This window comes from Opisthocomus hoazin, chromosome 1, assembly GCF_030867145.1.
Source record: "Opisthocomus hoazin isolate bOpiHoa1 chromosome 1, bOpiHoa1.hap1, whole genome shotgun sequence".
NCBI classification, from domain to species: Eukaryota; Metazoa; Chordata; class Aves; order Opisthocomiformes; family Opisthocomidae; genus Opisthocomus; species Opisthocomus hoazin.
This window is the reverse complement of record NC_134414.1, coordinates 62,330,213-62,353,018: the sequence shown is the minus strand read 5'-3', so window position 1 is coordinate 62,353,018 and position 22,806 is coordinate 62,330,213. Positions and strand designations below refer to the sequence as shown.

Below are 22,806 nucleotides of genomic sequence, written 5' to 3'. Positions count from 1 at the left end.
CATGTGAAAAGTTTCCTTTTTTCCCCTGATGTGCAGTACTCTATAGTTACATGTTCTTCCAGATGAGAATAAAGATGTGTAAAATTATATGATGGAAAATACTACAACCTTAAGGTCATACAAGAACATTCCTACGTCATGTGTAATGATAATTGGTACCCATTTACTTCCAGACAGTAAGGTGTTTCTGTTTGGTGAGTCCTTAGCACTGAATATTTAGAAAAACAGTGCATAAGACTTTGTGAAGCTTTGAACAAATTGAATGAATGACTGAACTCAAAATGAACAAATGTCTTTCACAGGTACTTTTACACTTGTTACCTCATATTCCTAGGATGTTCTTCCCAACAATTGACCATCATGCTTTCTCCTTAAAATCTTGCTAGAATTCTGCATCATCAGCTGCTGCGCATAGACAGAGGAGCAAGTTAATGATTCTTTAATGTATTGCTTTCTAATTAGCAAAAGCAGCTATCAGTAACAGTTTTGCTGATAAGCATTTTACTTCCTTGCTAACATTGGTCCAGCTTTGTCTTCTTCTTTCTGACTTTTTATTATTTTCACATTAATTTTTTGTGTTTCTGCCTTACTACTCTAATCTATTTGGAAAGATTTAGGCTTTTCTTTTTACCTGTGCCATTTTTATCATCTGTGTATGCAGAATGAAGCATTGATTCTCAGGCTTGCAGGGCCTACTACTATTCATGTTGAGTTTAGGAAGACAAAAATCAGAACTATTTTCCCACCTTAAATATTTTTTACTTCAGGACTCTCTAAAAGTATTGCTGTGAACTCAAAATAATAGTTTTGTTAGTACTGCCATGCATTTAATTTCCACCTTGCTACGGAGTCTTTCTGTTAAGTAGCTGTTTTGCTTGTTGCCTAAGTAAATTTTTGGTAATAATTCCCATCAGTTACAGATGTTCTTTTAATGGGCAAAGTCCTGCAGTGTTCCTGAATTATGTCTATTGCTGGTGGAAGGTCCCTTAAAAGCAGCATCCTACCGACTCAGCTTTTGAGACTTCTGCCTTGATAGTGTTTCTTCCTAATCCTTCTCCTTCATTTTTCCAAATTTAAATTTGTCTTCAGATGTTCTTTTCCTTGTACTTAAAGTTTCTTTCAAGATTTTCAAAAAATCTTGATCGACATTGTTTCTTTTTCAACAGAAATGTTTTTAGCTTCTTGCTTTGTGTTCTACGATTTTTATTTCAAAACTAGTAAAAACAGAAAGTAGTACAGTATAAAATATGTTTACTCAGTATTGAATACACTTACTACATTCTCTATGTGTATAGAGAGTAACTAGAAGTATGACTATAAAAGCTTTATAAGAAATTGTTTAGCTAAGTTGAAGAATATCAAGCAAGTTATTAAGCTCATCCTTCAATGGCTACGGATAATAATATATTTGAACCATGTTGACTGCTTTTTAGTGCTGTCTTTGACTTCACAGTTTAAGTTACAGCGCTCTCATTATAAGGCAAGGAGAGCCCACCAAGTACGGATTGGTATAAATACAGCTCCTTCTTGATCCTCTATTGCCTTTTCATCACGTGGTCCGGAAGGGAATCGCAATTATGGAAATCATCTGCCAGAGTATTTAGAGGGGGTGAATGGAAAAAGGGTGTTTAGCTGTGATGGATTGTGTAATATTTATAAACAAAGCTTGGAAATCGTATTGTTTGCACTTAACAGATAGTCTCTTTGATTGCCTGGAAAGCTGGAATATCTATTCAGTGTAAACTGATTTAATGTTTTATTTCTCACATACTGTGAAAAATGTGGAGTTTACTACCAAGATCTATTCTAAATCAGTTTCTTTTGGGGGGAAGGTGAGGATTTATATTACTAAATAACTGCTTTATTACCCATAAATATTGAAGTTGGCTTAGTAGGATCATTCTCAGTTTGTTTAGTTAATTTTCAGGTTTAAAATGACTCCAGTTTTTCTTAAAGCCCCATACAGATTTGTAAAACATGTACAATAGTTTTAAAAAACGTATTTATGTAGGCAGCTAGAGTATTTTGGAATTCATTGGGAGAATCAGATTTAGGTTCATATAGTTTAGGGTTTCTTAAAACATGGAAAGAGAGATTAATTTGCCTCTGGGAGTATTTTGTGATAGCCTAGTAATAATAAACCTCTTTTCTGACCTCAGCTAATTCTAAAGTGGTCGTTCTTTGCATATTTTTCTTGCCTTTGCCCAAAACATGAAGTTGTATCCTTGGCTGCCCGTGCTGTAACATTGAGTAGTAACATGCAGGTAGTAATATTAACTTAAAATATACAAATACGGCATTTATTTAAATGATCAAACAACTTTTTTATGAAAGACATGCTACTTTCCAGAAATAGTAAGAGGAAAGATGGAGAGTGGTAAAAAAAACATACTGATAATACTACTTCAATAAAACCTAGCATAAATATGAAACATGAGTTTTCTAGAATAGCGAAACAAAATATTTGTTTTGAAAAGAAAATATTTATGACACTGCATTACTTTTTAAGTCTTAATTACAGCATTCTTCAATACAGTGCATTGGATATGGTATTAAATAACATTCCACATTGTTTAATGCATTTTTAAAAATACAGCGGTTGAGTGATACCAGTGTTTTATTTTTACAGATCACTAACCAGAGTGCCTGTAGACAAGAAAATGAGAAAGGAAATAGAAGAAAATCAGAAGGTTTGTTTTTATTTCTTCCAGTGGACATTTGAGTTACTATCATATTACTGCTTTTGGAGATTTTTATTAGTGTAGCAACTAATGGTTTCTGTCAGAGAAAAAGAGAGAATTGTTCTAAACATCTTTTGCTAAATAAATAACAAGGAAATACTAAATTCAAATTTTTCACTTTCTGCTGTTCTTGGTAGGTTTTCCCTTCCCTCTTTTGCTTTTACAGAATTAAGCAAGGACAAACAGTTTTTACGGAGTGTTGTGTTGAGTCATAAATTGTATGCGGTGAAAGCAAAATAGATATCAATTTATTTTTGTAGAGCTTTGGTGTTGAATCTAGGCCTGCTGTTTATATTATGCTCAGCACGTACTGGCTTGGAGCTTTCCACACTCTCAGAATCACGCATGCAACTATTTTGCAAGGTATTTTGAACATCGTCTGTGGTAGATGGTGCTTTTATTTTCATCCTTGATGCACTGCATCTTGTGTGCCTTGTATCATGAGGAGTCATTGTTCATGTGTTTTTAACTGATCTGTGCTATATTCTAAGATGCTACTTTGCATTTGAAGATTTTGTGGCAACTATAATATTTTCTGTCTTGGTTCGGAGTTTCTCACCTCTTGCGCTAGCGAGAAGTGCCATAGTTTTTACTCAAAGGAGCAAATCATTATCTGCACCCTGCTTCAACTGTTTTCTGTATACAGCCGAGATATGCATTTGCCTGTGTTTCTTTGTTGTTAGGGCTACAGTCAGGATAAAGCAAAGCAAAGGCCTGAGGATAACAGTTTCTGCAGAATATGAGTGTTGGTATCAGGGCTTTCCATGTCTCTTGATGAAGTCTTTACAATGTCTTTCTCCAGTTGCAGCTCTTTTAACCCAAAAATCAAAAACGACTGCTTAATCAAAAACCACTCCTTTATCACAAAAATTTAAAAAAGGTAAAGGTATATCAGGAATTAAAATGGCTATTACTACTAAATAAAAGTATTAGGAAAAGTAATAAAGATTTGGTTTGAAACGAAGATGACATCTGTATGGTATCTGTACTCGTTATGACAGTGGTGATGTAGTCAATGGACATCAAAAACAATGTGGCTCGCTCAGTGGTTGTTTTGTGGGGTGTGACTGTATTGCCTAAACCTCAGTTTCTGATGTCATTTGATACGCTGCAGGCTATCCGAGATAGGCACGCAGGTCTGGCAGATGTGTCCCCTGGGACATCCATTCCGTTCTGCCTGACCGGTACTTTCCAGTCCAAGAATGTCTTATCCTGAGACAAATTACATTGGACATGGATGTGGTTGGTCAGCTGAATCACTCCTATAATTCCATGACTGTATGAAATACATTAACTAAAAGAGGATCTCAGGCACCTACCACACTAAGTTTAAATTTCGTACTACATCCTACCTGAGGCTACAGGCCTTTAGACAGCTAAAAGCTAAGTTCTGTTGAATAGAAGTAGGGAAACTTCCTGAAAACTGCTGCTAGAGCACAATAAATTGGCATATGCATTCTTGAACTGCAGTACATCCATCTAGCAGCGGGAGAGATATGATCTCATGCTGTGTGGAACTGGATGATTCCCTCTCAAAATAATGAAAGTTGAATAGGAAATGCAACGAGAGGAAATAAAGGTATTAAAAGTTGAAAGAGATGTGATGATTTAGATGTAATGAATTGATAGCTAACTAAGAAGTAGACGAAGAACTACTATAGATAAAAGAAAAAATAGAATCTCATTAAACACAGCTCACAACTTCCAGTGCAATAATTTGCTGACAGTTTTGCAAGAAAATGCTGTATGAGTATTGTCAGCATTAAATTCTAGTCTTGGATGCCTAAATACTCCTTCCATCAAAGTTGTTAAGGCAAATGGATGCTCTTCTGAACAATCAAATGCCTAGCATCAAAATCATGTAATCAGTCTCAGCTCTGATTCATCTCAGTTCTTTTCCTACTGCTATACTGAAGGATTTGAAAACCTTAGAGTCCCATTTCAATATGCAGTGGCTGATAATTTTGTCATTGTTCTTGCATTCGTTCTAGCTAGTATTAGGATTTTTGACCTACATCAACCGATTGCAGTCTCTCGGTATCTCTGTTTATGTGAGTATCTGGGCTTATAGGAATAATCAGTAAGCTTTCAGTAGTGGTAAGAGATCTCTTATCCCAAATGCTGATGTCAGTGCTTCAAGGAGAGGGCCTTTTCTAGCTGCCAGGCTTTTCTCACAAGATCTGCGCAGGAACCCTGAAGGATACTGGTAAGACTTCTGGAGACTGTAATCCTCCTTATATTTATCATCCGCTCCATGAGTCCAGTGTTACTAAGGGGGATTTTTCTGCGGTCACAGCGCTGGTATTAAAATTGTAATCCAAGTTGGATTTGCTAACTACAGAAAAATTTAGGGTATACCTAGGACTTGGGTCCTTCTCTGCCTGGTGTAGAGGAGTCTCTTCACTGTATGCCTGGCTGTTTTCTTTTGTCCCTCCTGCCCATTTTGCTTGTGTCGTGGGATCAAACTCTGTGTAGGTAAAATGATAAGAAATTTCACCTGCTGCAAGGGCACTCGGCATTGTCAGGCATCGATGAGTTTTGGCTGCTTGGAAGGGATGTGTAGAAAGAGAGCTTGGGAGGGCATGTAATTCTGTGTGAAGCTGTGGTAGAAAAAATGTAAGTGTCAGACTCCAACTGCTGCTTCTAGTTTTTGTTTAATGGTTGCATGAGGTTTAACAAAGATAAATATGAAATCCTGAACTTGGGCCAGCAGCAGTTAGTTATAGAGAAGTTGGAAATTCTTCCTCTTCTGTACCAAGTTTTGGGACATGCCAAAAAAAACATTTCTGTAATTTAGATGAAGATATGACTGGGAATAAAGTAAGTTTTATAAATTAGAAAAGTAATCAAATTATCCCATTCTTTTTTCCCGTGTCTGACCATGGGAAACTTACTGCCATGCATTTAGGCTCCTCATTTTTGGAAGGCCCACATCCATTTTTTAGGTGCCTACTAAAATTTTCATGAAAGATAATGACTATCAATTAAAAAAAAGAAGGCTTTCTGCTTATTTTTTAGCATTAGTGTGATGCAGTCCCCCCCTCAAATCCACCGTATTCTTCATATTATATCTGAGTTTGAATATATGTATTTAGATACCTTATAACAAACATAAGTATTTATTGCTCTTTTGTAAATATACATACAAAAAAGCAATGAAAGCACTACAAAGTTCAGGTTATGCCATTAGAATAAATTAAAATTACGAGTTTCAAAAGCTGTTTTTCAAGGTCAAGAACAGGTTTTGGACTTACATAAAAATTCTTTGTGTGTTAGGCTCAGGCTTATCACAGCTACATTTTTGCTGTATGGAGAGCCCTACCTTTCATACATTGATATTAGGTGCCATTACATATTCCCGTTCTGCTTTGGCTTGTGGAAATGTTTATGTGTACTAAGGAATATGGTACCTTTTCAATGAATGATGAGTAATACGCAGATCTGTTGGAATATGAGGAGTTTCAAGTGCACTGTTGTCTCATTTATGTGGAGTTATCATGCGACAAACCAGTTAGTTTTGAGTTTACTTAGATTTAACTGTGTGAAAGTAACCACATTACTTAAAAGAAATAATATCGCTTTCAATGTTTTCCCATTTTTTCTCTCATTTGTTCAGTGACAGGCTTATAAGTGGAGTTATATATGCAGCCTGAGTTGCTTGCTCTAAGTGTGCTTTTGTTCACAGTGCGTTTTTTGTTCACAATTATTTTGTTCAGCAAGTGGGAGCTAAAAATGAGGAAAAATATATCTTTCTCACCTTGCTTTTTTTCTGCATATTTTTCGTGCTTTCCATTCCTCTGTTGGGAATTAAGACTGATATGGAAATCTGACTGCTCCTCATGGGGTGAGTTGGAATAAACTACTGCTGTTGCTCCTGTGATTTATCTTGCTACAGCCACCCTAGATTGAACAGTGTGGTGCCTCACCGCTCTCTGAAATAAAATGATAAGGCATACTTTACTCCATAAATGCTTCCTTCCTCTTGTACTTGTTTATTACGGATTTTTTTTCTTCTTTGCAAAGCAAGGATAGGCGATGCTATCCCCTTCTGATCTATGTTTTCTCCATGGTCTCTTTGTTAGACAAGATTATGTGTTTCTAGTCTGTCTTTCCTAATTCCCTGTAAGAATTGCAACTACACATTTTTTTGAATTGTGAAACATGTAAAGTTCTTGAGAAAACCAGTTTCAAGTGGAGGTCTGAAGGACACATGTAAGGTCTCCCTTTGTTGAATGGATATGTAGGAGTAATTTTTCAAAAACTTACAGGGTGCATTTCTGTATGTATGTGTATTTTCACTTTCTCTTGCCAGACACTGAGATTGTGTCCTTGTCTCTACCTCGTACAGGCAGGGACACTGTAGGTTGTTTAGGGGGGAATTATTAGCTATTTTCATTTGTATTTGTACATTGAAAGTGTGTTAAATAGCACTCATAAATGTATGTTGTCAATAGTTCTACCAACAACACTCAGCTAAAAGAAGACTTTATGTGGACAAGATTTGATGTGCCTGTTTTGCAGAATTACTTGAAGTTTTTAATATATATATATGTATGTATGTATGTATTTATATGTGTGTGTTGGTGTTGACGTATACCTAAATAAGTTAACAGTACTTTTTACTTTTTAGCATTTTCATGAAATACTTGGAATCCAACCTGGAGAAGCACGTTTATTTCTAAATGGCCTTCATATTGACCTGGATTTTCATGATCCTTTTAGGTAAGACAGTACATTTTGTTTGAAGATTACAGAATTACTAATAATACTGGAGAAGTTGTGCTCACAGTGATAGATAATCTCATCTGTTGCATTTTGAGGGCCAGGAAGTGCTCCGGTAGAGGGAATACTGATTTACAGTGGTTTTGCTTTGAATATGAATATTGTATAAGAAGTTGAAAACAGCATTTTCTCTTAGAATATGTTTTCTAATTTGCTTACAATTTTACAACTCACCATGTAAAATTCATTTCAAAATGGAAGGAATACAATGTATATGTGTAAACAGGTGGGAAAAACACTTTGTGAAAGTTAAGTGCTTTCACATCCCTGTTTCTTAAAAGTCACAAAAAGTTTGCAGGCATTAAATTTAGATACACAGCATCTTGTGGTTTTTTTGACATGCTTGTGAGTCTGTGTCTGGCCGTTTTTTATAAAAAGTTCTGTTAATGCAGAACTAATATGCTTTTGGGTACAAGAAATCTTTTTCCAGTTTGTGTAATTATAGTATAATTATTTTGGGTGTGGCTTGCCTCTTTTATGCAAGCACTCATAAACTATAAACATTTTCACTTGCATTCATCTGTATGTTGTCAACAGCAGGACAGACATGACTAATTCAGAATCGTCTTTGGTGGCCCACAGTCAGTAAATCTACTGATGCTAAAGCTGAGGTTTTATTCATGTTCCTATGATTTGTCAGAGTCTACAGCTTTTTATTTTCTATTTATTAACTCAAAATATAATCTTTTCTACTCCTTGAAGATTCTTAAACTTTCTTGGTTTTAACATTTATACTTGCAATTTTTACTTAATTTTTTTCTCAGCCGGAGTTTTGAGATGGAGTCATTTGCATCTTTTTTGGTAATGATGCAAATATTAATAGGGCTTTTTAATCCTAGTGCTATGTTTAATTTCAATATAGTTTAGAAGAAACTTTTCAGAGTAAAGAAGACTCAAAATGAAGTAAGATAGAAATAAAGGCATTTGTAAAATCTTGCCTGCTGTATTCTGCTGGTGAGTACTTGAGGTTTGTTTCCGTTCTCATATTGAACTTTCAGATTGCAACAAATGTGCCAGAGCCGTGTTTGGTCTTCGGAGAAAGAGTCTTCTTTTACAGGTGTAGCTATGTGTTTCCTCTGTGCTGTTTTCAGGATTCTGCCATGATGCAGACTGGGAGCTCATCTGTGACTCCCATCGCTTGTTGCCTGCTTCTCTACAGACTTGTAAAGCTTCCTCTTAGGGTACCCACTGCTTGGGCTTCTGCCTCAGCCAGGACAACGCAGCAAGCAACCTTCTGTTCTGCTGTCCTGCCACGTCTTACTAAAGATGGATGAAATTCCTTCGTATAAAATAAATGTGAATTAACAAAAAGAGTTGTATAATCTATTATAATTCTGTTTTGAAAGAAGTTGGAGACACATAGTGTTATTAATTGATTTTGTTTTAAATATTTGCAGGAGAATGTAAAAATTATTTTTAATATTAAAAATAATCCTCACCTTAATAGTCTTTGAAATAGTTTTTTCTTTTTATGTCATGACATGAGTTCTATGTAGACATGCATTTTGTCTTCCTGAAACAGTATCTTAGAGACTCTTAAACTGGAAGGAAAAGTGGTGCATGGCCTTCATGAACTTGGAATCAAAGAGCAGATCCTGAGTAAATTTATGAGGTTGCATGTACATCCTGCAGATGACAGTTATGCACTAGATATTCGTCACTCTTCTATAATAGTAAGTAAATAAATACTTATTTATTGAAGTATTATGTATTTGATGCTGCTATTTTCTGTTACTACTTCAAAAAGAAGAGAAAACATTTTACTTTTTCCAGGCTTTCCATGTGTTTTAAAATATCTTTATTTATGCATACTTACTTTACTCAATGTTTAAGGTGTGTTTTTTAAATGGCTGCCTTTTTTGTTTTAGTGGGTTAATAACATAGAACAAGATTACAGCTATAGCACATGGCCTGCAAGCTATCAGGAACTGCTAAAACCGGTGTTTCCCGGAGTTATACAGCAGATTAGACGCAATTTATATAATTTGGTAAGTTTGCAGAACTTAAATTTTTTGCATAGTGTATGTATTAATATGTGGACAGACAATTTATTGAAAAAAACACATGCTGTATTCATTGTTAAGATAGGTTAGAATTTCATGTTTTCTATGTGGGTCTGCTAATAGTAGTGAGAATCTTTCTGTCTAGTGAGTCATGTGTGATTGTTAAAGTGGACTTGGTCATAGTTTTGTCAGGAGCTTTTCTGTTCCTTTCTGTTCTACATGTAGATAATTCACTACTGTCAATGAATTTTGTTCATAGTACGCTACCGAGAGAAGGTAATGATAACTGTCCTTGTTTTAGACATGGTGAACTGAGATACAGAAAGATTTAAGTTATAAAGCATACTAGTTATGAATGTCTTGTAGCCTGATTTTTCCTCTGTACATAGCATTTTGTATCACTTAGTAAGTTAAGGAAACAGCTATTGATGATTTAAACGGAAATTTAAATTACAAAAGGTAATTGTATGAATCATAGAATGGTTTGGGTTGGAAGGGACCTTTAGAGGTCATCTAGTCCAACCCCCCTGCAGTGAGTGGGGACATCTTCAGCTAGACCAGGTTGCTCAAAGCCCCATCCAGCGTGGCCTTGAACACTTCCAGGGAGGAGGCATCCACAACTTCTCTGGGCAATCACCTCCCTCGACCTGCTGGCCACGTTTCTTTTTATGCAGCCCAGAATATAGTTGGCTTTCTGGGCTGCAAGCTCACATTGCCAGCTCATGTCCAGCTTTTCATACACCAGTACCCCTAAGTTCTTCTCAGCAGGGCTGCTCTCAATCCCTTCATCCCCCAGCCTGTATGGATACTTGGGGTTCCCCCAACCCAGGTGCAGGACCCTGCACTTGGCCTTGTTGAACACCATGAGGTTCACATGGGCCCACTTCTAAAGCCTGTCCAGGTCCCTCTGGATGGCATCGCTTCCCTCAGATGTGTCAACTGCACCACTCAACTTGGTGTCATCTGCAAACTGGATGAGGATGCGCTTGATCCCACTATCTGTGTTGTTGATGAAGATATGAAACACTACTGGTCGCAATACGGACCCCTGAGGGACAGGAATCATCAGTGGTCTCCATCCAGACATGGAGCTGTTGACCACTACGCTCTGGATGCGACCATCCAGCCAATTCCTTATCCACTGAATAGTCCATCCATTAAATCTGTATCTCTCCAATTTAGAGAAAAGGATGTTGTGGGGGACAATATCAAAGGCCTTACAGAAGTCCAGATAGATCACACCTGTAGTTCTTCCCTTGTCCACTTATGTAGTCACTCCAAGTGACATGAAGTTTATTGTATAATAAGACAACCAAAATACAAGCAATATGTAATAAAAAAATGTATGGTTATAACAAAACATAAGATGTGTGTAATATGAAGTAGATTGTATTATGTATTCAAAGTTAAATATTGGCATAGATGTGTGTAACAGCTATATTACAGAAATCTACAACATATTTAACTATAATCTGAGGGGGAGGAAGTGTTCAAAGTTTTTAAAATTATTCTGCTGCATTTCAGCTGCTCTAGCAAAATGGTGATAAATTCTAAGAGGAGATGCAGTGGAAAGCTGTGTAAATAAGGTACCGGTGTCATAATTAAATCTGCATAAGGATAATTTACCTATGCAGACAGACCCCAGTTTTAGATTCTGTGCATGCCTGAAGGATCTGATTTTACACTTCAAGCTACAATAAGTGAAAGAGTGAATACAAAGATATGTGAGACAGGAAGGAAGAATTCTTTCCCAATGCTCCATATTTTAATTATAGTTTTACATCAATATATTCTGTTCATTTATTTTAGTTTGGTTTTCACAACAGAAGAGATTTAGTTGCAAGAAGTAATAGACAAATCCGCATTAGATACTTTTTCATTAAATATGAAGTTCATTAGTAAAAACAAAGTGTCAGCACAGAGTGTTTCAGAAGAGAGTAGTGATATCAGTTGGTTTGAAGTTCAATAAACGGTTAAATCCTGTTTTCAGTATTTAGTCCAAATTCATTAATTCTGAAGTTATTTTCATTTATACTCTTAATGTTTTCTTACAATGAATGCTCTAGGAAATTGAAAACCGTTGGGGCGCACAGCTTCTTTGGAAATTTCTGTTCTTATCTTAGATTTTATGTCTGAAAAAAAAATAGAAACAGATATTAAGAATAAATATTGGCTTTATAATTTATTTTCTCTTCTTAGGTACTTTTTGTTGATCCTGTCCAAGAAGATACGGGTGATTATATGAAACTGGCAGAATTATTCTATCATCATAATATACCACTTAGGTGAGGAAAATTGAAAGTCTTGAAGAAAAGTCTTAAAAGAAGGTTGCTTTCCTTTCTGCTTCTTCATCTTCTGTTCTGCTAGGCAAAGATGTAAATTCAAATGAAGTCCAATGCAAGAACATTCTAATAAGATGCATTGGCTACCCACTTGTGTTAAGCTTACTCGGGTATTAAGTGTTCTTAAGCAAATAGATTGCAAGGGATAACATACCTGAGTGTGTGGAAAATGAACTGCGAAAGTCTGATAAAAGATTGTCTTGCCAAATAGTCCCACTGCATGCCCATCTGAAGTTGCATCTAATCAAAATGTTCTTTAAGTAAAACATGATTTGAGATTATTTTTGAATTTAGTTATTTCAATTGAGGTTGCTTTACTAATTTTGTTTTTATATAAATACTTGAAGACCAAAGTGAGATTGTCCTCACCAAGTTTTGAATTTCTAAAAATTAGTTGTCTGAGTCTGAACCAGTAGTCATTTAAGAGAAAGAGACACTTCTGAGGAAGAATCTAGTTGATCTGAGGTGCCTATTTTAAGAAAAAAATGAATTGCTCTCAGAAGTGCATGTTTATTTCCACAGCTTATAAGTGTCTGAACTAAATCCAAGGTTCAAAAAGATTAATTCCATGTTAAATATTCAAAATCTTCTTGTGAAATGGCTTTGTTTCCTCAATAAATTATAGGTTTTTCATTTTCCTTTAAAATTTTACTAGTTATGATCATTGTTTTGTTTTTGTTTGTTTTTTATCATTCAGTGATAAAAAAGTAATGGAGGACAGGTATTAGTTATCTGTGCATTTTGTCACTGTTGTCACTACGTGGGAGACAATACTACCTCAGTCCTTGAGGAGAATATAGCCGAGAACCTAGTTTGCCTTTTCTGATACAGAAGAGCATAAGAGCAGCCAAACTGGTCCATTTAGGTCACTCTGTCTGCAGCAAGCCGCAAAGAGCCGCCTAGGTGTGATAAACAGAACAGGGCAAGGAGGTACTTCACCTGAGTATTTTCCTCGCCTTCGTGCATTTGGAGATCAAAGATGTGGTTTCTACATATTTAGCAACCCTCAATGGGTTTCTCTTCCGTAAACTTTTCTGGTTTCCCCTTGAATTCATGTAAAGTTTTAGCACCCGCAGTATCCTTGTCCAGGTGTTTTCACAGTTGAACTACGTGGTGTATGAAGAACTGCTTTGTGTATTTTGAGCCAGACTTTCCATAGCTTGATTTACTGTCTCTGTAGCTCTTATAACTGGGAGAGAGACTAAGCAGTCTCTCCCGCTCTCTAGATACCAGTCATGATTTTATAAAGCTGTACCATATTTGACCGCAGTTGTTTCTTTCTTTAGGTTACTAGTTATTCCTTGCCTGGGAGCTGTTCCAGAGGTTGTTTTGTTGTCCGAGTTGTCCTTCTCTGAACTTTCTTCATTTCAATAGAACTTGTCTGAGATGAGAGCAACAGCCACTTAAAGAGTATTCAAGATATGGTCAAACCATGGGGTCTATACTGTCATATAATATTTTACTTTGCTGACTGTTCTTATGGTACCCAGATGACACAAGACTTTAGGAAAAGTTATTTACAGTGATGAGAGATGTAAAAAATGGGAGAAGCAATTAATTTTAGTACATGGTGCATCTTTATGCATTAATTGCTATTTATATATTTTTAGAAAACTTGCCACATTTCTTACTTCCCTCTGTCCTTTGATCTGATGCACACCTGGTTATGTCCTGGTCCTGAACATCCATCTAAACGATTTTACACTGATATGACAGATTTCACTTTAATCATTTTAAAAATATCTGATGTGCAGCAACTATCCAAATGAAAAACTGTCTTCCTAAATCAACTCATTGAATTATTGTTTGTAAATATGAAGCTCTTCTGAACCATGAGCTCAGCATTGCAGATTGTCATGGTGGTGTAGTAGCTCTCATGTATCATGAGATCGGTAGGCCTCTCATGTTCTTGTAGCAGCTATGATGGACCTGTATGCTTTGTGGAAATATTTGCAAGATGCACAGTGTTTTGTGTAGCAGAAGCCATCTGTAAGTCTCTATGATATTCTTTTAGAAAGACTGTAGTTCCCTTGTTCTGTCTTACAATTCGCCTCTTTTTGATAGTTGGCATAATTTTTGATCTTTCAACTGGCTGCTGCTTATAGAAAATTATACAGTGCTGTCATATGTGTAGTCAGGATTAGGCAGCAGTTTATACAGCTGTATTTCGTAGATGGCTGAGATTGTGTAAGCCAGTTAGCACATTATTAAGTGGTCTTGGTTGCAGTTTGGCAGCTGGAGACATCCCTACGTGTAGGTTTGCTAAAAAGTAAATGTGGAGGAGAACGAAGTCGAATAGCTGCTTCCGTAGGGACTTTTCATGGAGCAGCTTTTTCGTGCACTGTTGAGTTTGTCTTGGGAGAAGTGGCAGCTAAAGGTAGAGGATTTTGCTGCAGACTTAATATGAATAGCATTAGCTGCAGATACTCAGGATGATTCATGTTCTGGAAAACTATGTGAAGTTGATCCCTGAGCTGCTGCAACAGCAAAGTACCTGCATAAAATCTCAATTTCTGATTCATAAAAATATCTGAGTTTGGCCATCTTCTTTCCATTCCTCTCTCCCATTATACAAGCAGGCTTCATGTTGAAATGCAGCGGGTGGAGAGAAGGGTATCTCTTGTTCTAAGAAAACTTATTTATGCCAGCCAGTGGAAAGCTTGGAAGTCCTTAGGAGGGTTCCGATGGCTTTGCACTCACAAAATTCCAGGTGACTGGCAGAATCCAACTTCCTAGTCTTCATCTCTTAATGCAGGCAGCTGTGTTCATGAATAGGCATGTGTTTCTCCTTTTGGGAATCTGTGTGTTCTGGCTATGGATGTACACATGCTCTGTCACTTGAGACTCAATGGAAGGATCTTTCTTGTCCTTTTGCTATACCAGCTAAGATGTGGAAATGAATGTAATGATCAGAAGTCTTTTCCAGTGTTCTCTATTACACTAATAGAGACCAGAAGGATCCTTATGTGTTCTCAGCAGGGAATATAACTTCAAATATATTCAGCTTTAACTCTCCTGGGTCTTCAGTCTGTGAAGGACTTTGTGCTTTAGTCACTGTGCCTCTGTTTCCAGTCTGTTTGACCAGATTGTCTCACTGCTCAAAGCCTTTGTTCCCTGGAGACACAGGATTTTCACATCAATATCTTGGACTTCTGGGCTTTCTGGAGCATGTGCCAAACCTCTCAGTGACATCTTCATGAGTTGCATGTGCAAATGTTGATGCTCATTTTAATCAAAATGTTTTGTACAGACAAACAAGTGGCAATGAATTTCCCCTCCTATTGTAGAACACCAAATCACTTTATGCTGTAGAGATGGTATGGCTTGGTCGATCCAGGTTTTCTTCATGAAAACAGTATCAAAATACCACCTCCATTAGGAGTTTTCTGAGCCTTTTTTTCCTCTCAAGCCTCATCTTTCTAGGGCTTTTTTCATTTGATGGATATATAGAGAACTGTAGTAGATGTGTTAAAATTGATGTGAATGGAAAATGAATGCCACTGTGAGGGTGGGGAAGTCACAGATGGTAAAAAAGGCAACAGAAGGTCTATAAGAATGGCATGTATTGATGACAGGACATCAAGACCCCAGCATGTCTACATGCAGCTAGCTACTTAAGACACCCATTTCAGGAAAAATAAATGACAGACAATGCCCAGACTAAAACAAAGGCTCAGGCTATTAAAAGATGACAGCAACAATGTAAAGAATGTCATAACCTTCAGACAGGTGAGGAGAGAAAGGGCTGTGAGTAAATCATGATGACTCACAGAAATCTAATTACTGTCAGCTTTAGATGGTAGAAAAGGAATATCCAAAACCAGTACATAGTTGGCAACCTACGCATAATCTAGGAAATCTGATGAAGACTGCATAGCTGGTATCCTCAGTGTCACCACACAGAGTCATGGCAACACCACCCAGATAAAGGTGTTTTCATCCCTGACGTCCTGGTCAGATTACTTGAATACAAATGTCTTGTTCTATGTCTTATTAGCATGTGTGTGAGACTGACACCGTTTTAAAATGTATGATCTCTTTTTCTTTGTTTCTAGAATTGGATTTGTTTTCATTTTAAGTACAAAAGAAGAAATTGATGGAAATGAAGATGCTGGAATAGCTCTTTGGAGAACTTTTAATTACATTGCAGAGGAATCTGACACCTCTCAAGCCTTTACTTCGATAATTAATGTTAGTTCTTTCACAAGAAATCACTTTTTTTTAACTGATTACTTTTCTGTATAGTTAGGGTTTTGCTGCCTTGTGATAACATGATACATTTGCATTTATTTTATGTGTATAGCATTAATGTGTTATATAATGATTTGCAGAAATACTTTCCTCCTCTGGAAACCAACTTGCTCTCGTCATTTTACCTATCTACAATGTAAAAAGGTAGACGTATGCCTTAAAGCTTTTAGTATTTTCTTGCAAAAAATGATTCTGTATTACTTGTATTAACATGATGTGCCTGTCTGCATTGTGTATCTCTTGCAGTGCAGACATTTTAATATCACTTTGGCAATTTGGCTTTGAAAAACCCTTGGTTGTTTTCTAGTGTAGAAAGTGAAACAGAGTAAGACAGGTTCTTTTTTTGGTCATGCTTGAGCTGTTCATGGATGTAGAAAACACATAAATATTTCAGGCTTGCAGCTTAATGAATGAGACAGGTTTTCTGTGTGAGAGAATTCAGGCTTATGTAAAGACAGGAATTTCAGAGATGAGAGATGAATGGAGGGAAGTGAGCAGTCTATGTGAAGACTCAGCAGGCAAAATTATATCAGAGAATATGGTATTAATACACAACATTTTTTCTTAAATGCCTAGAAACTAATGTCATGGGCAAACTCAGAGAGATTAAGATGAAAGGAATTGAAATAAGTAGGAGTACCTTGGAAGAGAAATGGAAATCCACAAGTGTTAGGAACTGACACGCATGCTGGACTATTATCCATGACCAGATCACAGAATATCAATTTACAGTATACTTTTTAAAAAGTTATGTTACTCTGTTTACTTTGTTTCATAATATGAAAATGAGAGGATGAGAAATATAATTAAAAGATAACAAAAATAGAATAAATAAAATACAGATTTGAAAGATTCAGAGCTATAGGGAGAAATGTGTTGTTCCTCATTTGAAAAGAAATGGATTGAATAATTCTCACTTTGAATTTCTTTTGTACGTTCGATGAAAGTAATAAAATCTTATGCTATGAAATAAAATAGTATTGGTAAGGAAAAATTATCACAGTAGGAAAATGTGTCATTGACTTAATTCAGGCTTGGATTCGTCCCATATAGATTCAGGTAACTACCCATGGTTAGTTAGTTTTTAGTAAGAATTTAGATTCCTTCTCTAATCAGTGAAGAGAAATAACCTTTCACATTCAGGTCACATAAGTGTATTTCCTTTGCCACTTCAGATTTAGACTAAAAGTATAATAATAGATTAATCAGAACAGTGCTCTGATGAAAAATTGTGCATATGCGCGATGGCAATAATTAGTAAAGCAATATGAAAACTGCAATATAGCAATAAAAGCAATGTAAAAGTATACCAATATAAAATGTACTAAAGCACTATAAAATATGATATTTACTTTATTGTTTGTTTATTTTTATTAATTTTATTAAATTATTATTGACAATTTGGTGAGATTTTTAATTTCTTTCTGTTATAATTTTTACAGATGTACCATGAAGTGACAGCTGGAAGTGTTCTAACAGTAAATCATGTGAAAGATGTTCTTAGAAGCGAGTACCCACACGCTGATGTTCAGAGCATACTAGGTGTTCATTCGGAATATGATGAAGGGAGGAAGGTACGTTGAGAGCAAAGTGGTAAGAAATATCGCAGTACACAACTTACTGTGTTTGCTGAGCTGAAAGATTACTAAATGTTAGAGCAAGTAAATACAGTATCTTTGAGTCAATTTTTTTGCACTCACCATTCAGTCATTCGTGGAAATGTTGAAAGGGTTTCTGCATTACTACTATCACTATTAAAATTTACTAGTGTCTGCTGCTTTCAGGAGCACAAGTTTTTTTCCTGGTAAGCATGTCAAGGGGTGTCCTTCGCACTGCAGAGGGTGTTTACCAGTGCCTTCTGGGTAAGGAGCTGAAGCCTGTCTTCTAGGCGAATCGTTGTTTCCTTTAATTGTGCTTTCTGGTTATAATTTGGTTTGGGAAAGACAGCTATGGATTTTGATTTAAAGGCCATAGAGAAGACATTTTTATCTGTAATTGATTATGTAGACAATTTCCTGCTAAAATATATGTAAAAATACTGTTTTCCTTTATCTGTCTTCAGCCATGCATCTATACAATCTTGTGTTTCTGCCACACAACATCCATTTAATTTATTTCCTTTTAAAATTTGTTATATGACGTATATTATGTTCCTTTAAAAAGGTGCATCTGGGCAGCCAGAAAAAAAGATGCTGTTCGCCATACACTGCTTGTTCCTTGCTGAGCTGCATGGAGGCTTTGTATAGAAGTGCAGTTGGGATATGCCCTGGAAGCAGCTGGATATGCTTAGGGGTGGAAAGCTTCCCTCAGAGAATATCAAAGGAAGAAAAATAGACAGCCAGCCACCAGGAGGAAGCCCCCTGTACAAGCAGGGACAATGAGACTGTGATGAAGATCAGGGAGGAGACAGTGGGATGACAGAAGGATGGATGCATAGATACTGCCATAGAGTTTGTGGTCATCCAGAAAGTGACACTGAAAGAAAACATGGAAGGATGCAGAATAGGGAGGGGGAGTTACTTAAAATACATTTTTATTTCTGTTAATATCACTTTATTTTTTTCTGTTTGAGGAAAAATTAGATTATTCTAGTTTCTTATCAAATAAGGCTTGGCTTCTGAACATAAAAGCCTTTTGAGGGTTGGAGTGCTGTCTGTGGTGAAAAGGTCTAGGTTGATCCACCTGAAACTACGACTGTCTTAAGGTCTTCCTCTAATGTTATTTACTAAGTATTTTGCTGCTAAGAATGTTAAGCAAAATAAAATAATACTTCTCAGCAAGATGATAAAGCAAAAGCTTGAAACACTGTATATAGATCTGTAATTCTTATTTGAGAAATGAGTCTCATGCATCCTGTTTAGTTTCCAAACATTTTCTGGTTTGTCCCTGCTACTCGTGAGAAGATACGACAGTGAATAGTGCTTGGAGATTAGAGTTCATTGTCTCTTGATATTAGTTTCATTTTTTGCTACAGTCAGACACAGTCTGTTTAATCCTGTGATATTTTTAATATGATCAGGCAGGAGCAACCTTTTATAAAAAGACTGGCCTGGGTCCATTGCCTCAAGCTCTGTTTAATGGCGTGCCCTTTAACAGAGAAGAGATGGATGCTGCAGAGTTGGAGACAGTTATTCTTCAGAGGATTATTGATGCCAGTGGGTTCTTCCAGAGAGCAGTGTTCATGGTATGTTTAACATTTATGAATGAATGCAAGATGAAATATTTGGCATTGAATTGTTTGAGTCATGTTTGTATATTAAATTTTTTATGATGAGATGGCTTGAAATTAATAATATCACAACTGAAATTACATTGTTACAGTAATTTGCGGTCATGGTTGTGAAACAGTATATTTAGATTATACAAGATTGAACGATCAACTAAGCATATAGTAATTGTATGGATTTTTTCAACCAGAAGCTGAGAATGTACCGCAGTTGTTCATTGACAAATGTGTATCTGGTATTTTGAAGTACTGTCTATGTGATATTTATACATTTTTGACTTGACATTGTCCATAACTTGGTGTATATAGACACTTGAAGCTCACTTGAAAGATTGTACAAATACTTGGTCTTTGTCTTGAAACTATAAAAGTACAGATTTATTTTTTTTCTCTTACTATAGGGTTTGTTAAATGATCATATAAATGCAATGGATTTTCTTATGGATCAACGCAATGTAGTTTCCCATATAAACCCCGCTATCCTTGGAGCAGAAAGAAGATACATACATTTCAGATCCACATCTGGTAACTGCTTTTCTCAGGTTGGCTGTTGTTATGATTTTTCTTTTTTTTAAGTCTAACATGTTGTGTTTTACATTTCACAGTTCCATTTGACGTGGAAGACTTCTCCACTTTCTCCTTCTTGGATTCACAAGATAAAAGTGCTGTAATTTCAGACAACATGAAGTATTTAACAAAAAAGGGTATATTCATTTTCTTTATGTTTTTTTTTTATATATCTGGGTATTACAAATTGTTGAAATTTGCCAGTAAAATATCCCAAGTAAGTATCCCAAAGATCACATGTAAATAAATAAATTTCCGAATATCCCCATATCTCCTTTTATGAGCCAGATCGTATCCTAATATTATAAACATAAATTGTAATTAACAGGGTAGTTATTTTAGATTTTGTAGTTTTGAGATAGGATGGATGTCATGGCTAGTTGTTTTTTGTTTTGCAGACATGAAGTTAAAACACCTTGCAAGACTTTTTCTAATTCAAAAACTGACTCAGTTTTCATACTAATATGGCTTTACTTGAAGATATTAAAGAGAGTGTATTCAGTTTTCAAGTGGCTTTTAGCTGCAGCATTATCAAGTGCAGAATGTATAGTCTTTATAATATCTATATCAAAATCAGGCATTTCTACAATTTAATCAATAATTGATTTTATTTCTTATTTATTAGCATTCAGTGTCTCTACTTTTCTCTAGTTAGATTGTTGAATTTTGATATCTGAAGCTTTGTGGAAAAGAAAAAAATATATGTTCTGATGGATTATCACTCATACATTTTGTCTTGCTAGAACTCACACTTTTTTATACATTTAAAATATTTTTTGACGTAAAATTTTCTTATTGCATATGCAAGTACTTTCCATTGGAGTCAGAAGACATTACAACAGTGGATGCATAATACTGCATGGAATTTTGCAACCGTCTGTACCTTGTTAACTTCTAGGAGTAGGCAGTTAACAATTCCTCATTTACATGAGTCCATCAAATGACAGAATAATCCTGTTAACAAAGTTTCTATTCTTTTAGTAATTTTTATGTGATATTAACATAGTTTTCACTTATTTTATTATCAGAAAGAAACACCATATACTTAGATTTCTTTAGAATAAAATTATTTAACTCTATTTGATTTTTTGTCTACAACCACAGGGACATCCCAGCTAGTTGTCAGATGATGACTGCCTTTCAATCTGTGGGTTCATTTCCAGGATTCAGATGTGCTGTGTAAAACCTATGACCTTTAAGCAGGAATCTACCTTTCAAATGTCTGTCCCCAGTGTGTTTCTCTAGACCGCAGCAACACTTAATAATAACCTCTTCTAGAATCTCACCAGAACCTTGTAAAATTCCCATCTATGTCTATTACCTTTTAGGGGATGTACGATAGATCTGAGTAGACTGATACTCTTCTACAGATAATTTTGCAGAATTTTTCATGTGCCATTGCCCTTCAATGAAGAATAAAGAACAGGAGGCTATAGACCAGGAAAAGAGGAATTGTTCTGTGTATACACCTATACAATAGTTTACTTTCTTTGAACTGTGTTTGGTGTATTCCTGTTTGTGTCCAGAAATGGTAAGTTGTGTCCTGCCTTTGGTTGAAGGACTCTCCCTTTGCTGCCAGGGAAAGTGAATGGCCTAACTCATGCATTCTCGTAACTACTTAATTCTTTTCATTTCTGGGTGTATGACCAGCCTCCATCAAATGTTCACAAGAAACCTCTGGTAAAGCAGCTCTTGTTAATTTGAGCTAGCTTATTATTTAGGGCCATCTTGTTTCAGTTGTACAGCAAGAGATTGGCTGCTTTAGTGACCGTCTCGTATTAACATGATAAATTACCTCTGAAGAATTTTGTATCAGTTCAGAGGACAAAAGATTCTGATGTGGCAAAGATTAGTCTTGCAGTTGAAGTCAGCTGACAAACATATGCATAAACTTCAAAATCTCAAACAGAATTAATTCTGTGTTCGTTACTTGTAAGAAGATTCTCCAGAACGTAAAGCAGGATTATCTTTGATTTTCAGATGAAGATGCATTATATGCTGTTACTATCTGGATTATTGCTGATTTCGACAAGCCAGCTGGGAGACGACTGCTTTCTAATGCTTTGAAACACCTTGTGAGTTTCTAGCAGTTTTTATTAAAATAAATATTAAGAATATGTTCTTAACAACACTGTGCACATTCAAAAATTACACTCTTAAATAAAGGTGTAACAATATTTTTTTGTAGGTCAGGTGCAGACTTATGAGACTCTGCTTTCATTTTGCTCTACTCTTCTGCAGCACTGGCATCTTACAGGCCTGTAAATGATCATTTGGCTCATGAACTCGTGACGCAGAAGACAAACTATGATGCTGTGCATTAAAAGGGTGAATTTCTTCCCAGTTACAGACCTTGTCCCATGAGGTAACCTAGCTTGTTACCTGGACCAGGGAAGTTAGGATAATGCCAGTTGATTTGGTCCCTTATGCAGTATTTTCCTGTATCGTATGGCATAGCTGTAGCTGTGAAGTAGCCATTTTTCCATGTACTGTTTGTATGCTTCTAAGACAGATTTTTTTTTTTCTTTGTATTTTAATATGCAGGAGGATCATCCACATTTATAAGTTTGTTTATTTTTAAGTTCTTCAGCATAAGTAATAGATAGGATTTAAAGTATACAAGTAAATGTCACGTGAATATAAATGACAAAAAAACCTCAGTTCTGGGGAGGTTAGAAGGGTAATTAGACTGAAATTGGGAAAACAAGTAGATTTACTAATCAGGAATGAAACAGGAACCACCCTACAAGAATTATAAAACCGGTCTGTTGCAGGGAGTGCGTGATACCAAATGTATCCTAAAAAGAGGCTGAAAAAACTGCAAAGAGGAATATGCAGCACAAGTCCTTGTTACAGAAAAACATTTAATTTATCTGACTGCTGGATCTGTGACC

The 22,806-nt window shown here is 35.9% G+C and overlaps 1 protein-coding gene across 3 annotated transcripts in view; it reads left to right on the top strand.

Annotated features, from left to right (window-relative positions):
* The window catches only part of UGGT2 (UDP-glucose glycoprotein glucosyltransferase 2), a 90,820-nt gene that overhangs the window by 27,977 nt on the left and 40,037 nt on the right, over positions 1 to 22,806 (top strand). For all 3 annotated transcript variants that reach the window (XM_075423863.1, XM_075423873.1, XM_075423882.1), the window contains 11 exons: positions 2,630 to 2,690; positions 7,372 to 7,463; positions 9,046 to 9,196; positions 9,392 to 9,511; positions 11,726 to 11,811; positions 15,924 to 16,059; positions 17,562 to 17,693; positions 19,139 to 19,303; positions 19,747 to 19,870; positions 19,951 to 20,049; positions 21,893 to 21,987. In XM_075423863.1, the coding sequence (XP_075279978.1) occupies positions 2,630 to 2,690; positions 7,372 to 7,463; positions 9,046 to 9,196; positions 9,392 to 9,511; positions 11,726 to 11,811; positions 15,924 to 16,059; positions 17,562 to 17,693; positions 19,139 to 19,303; positions 19,747 to 19,870; positions 19,951 to 20,049; positions 21,893 to 21,987 (1,261 nt within the window). The remainder of the gene's footprint in view (positions 1 to 2,629; positions 2,691 to 7,371; positions 7,464 to 9,045; positions 9,197 to 9,391; positions 9,512 to 11,725; positions 11,812 to 15,923; positions 16,060 to 17,561; positions 17,694 to 19,138; positions 19,304 to 19,746; positions 19,871 to 19,950; positions 20,050 to 21,892; positions 21,988 to 22,806) is intronic.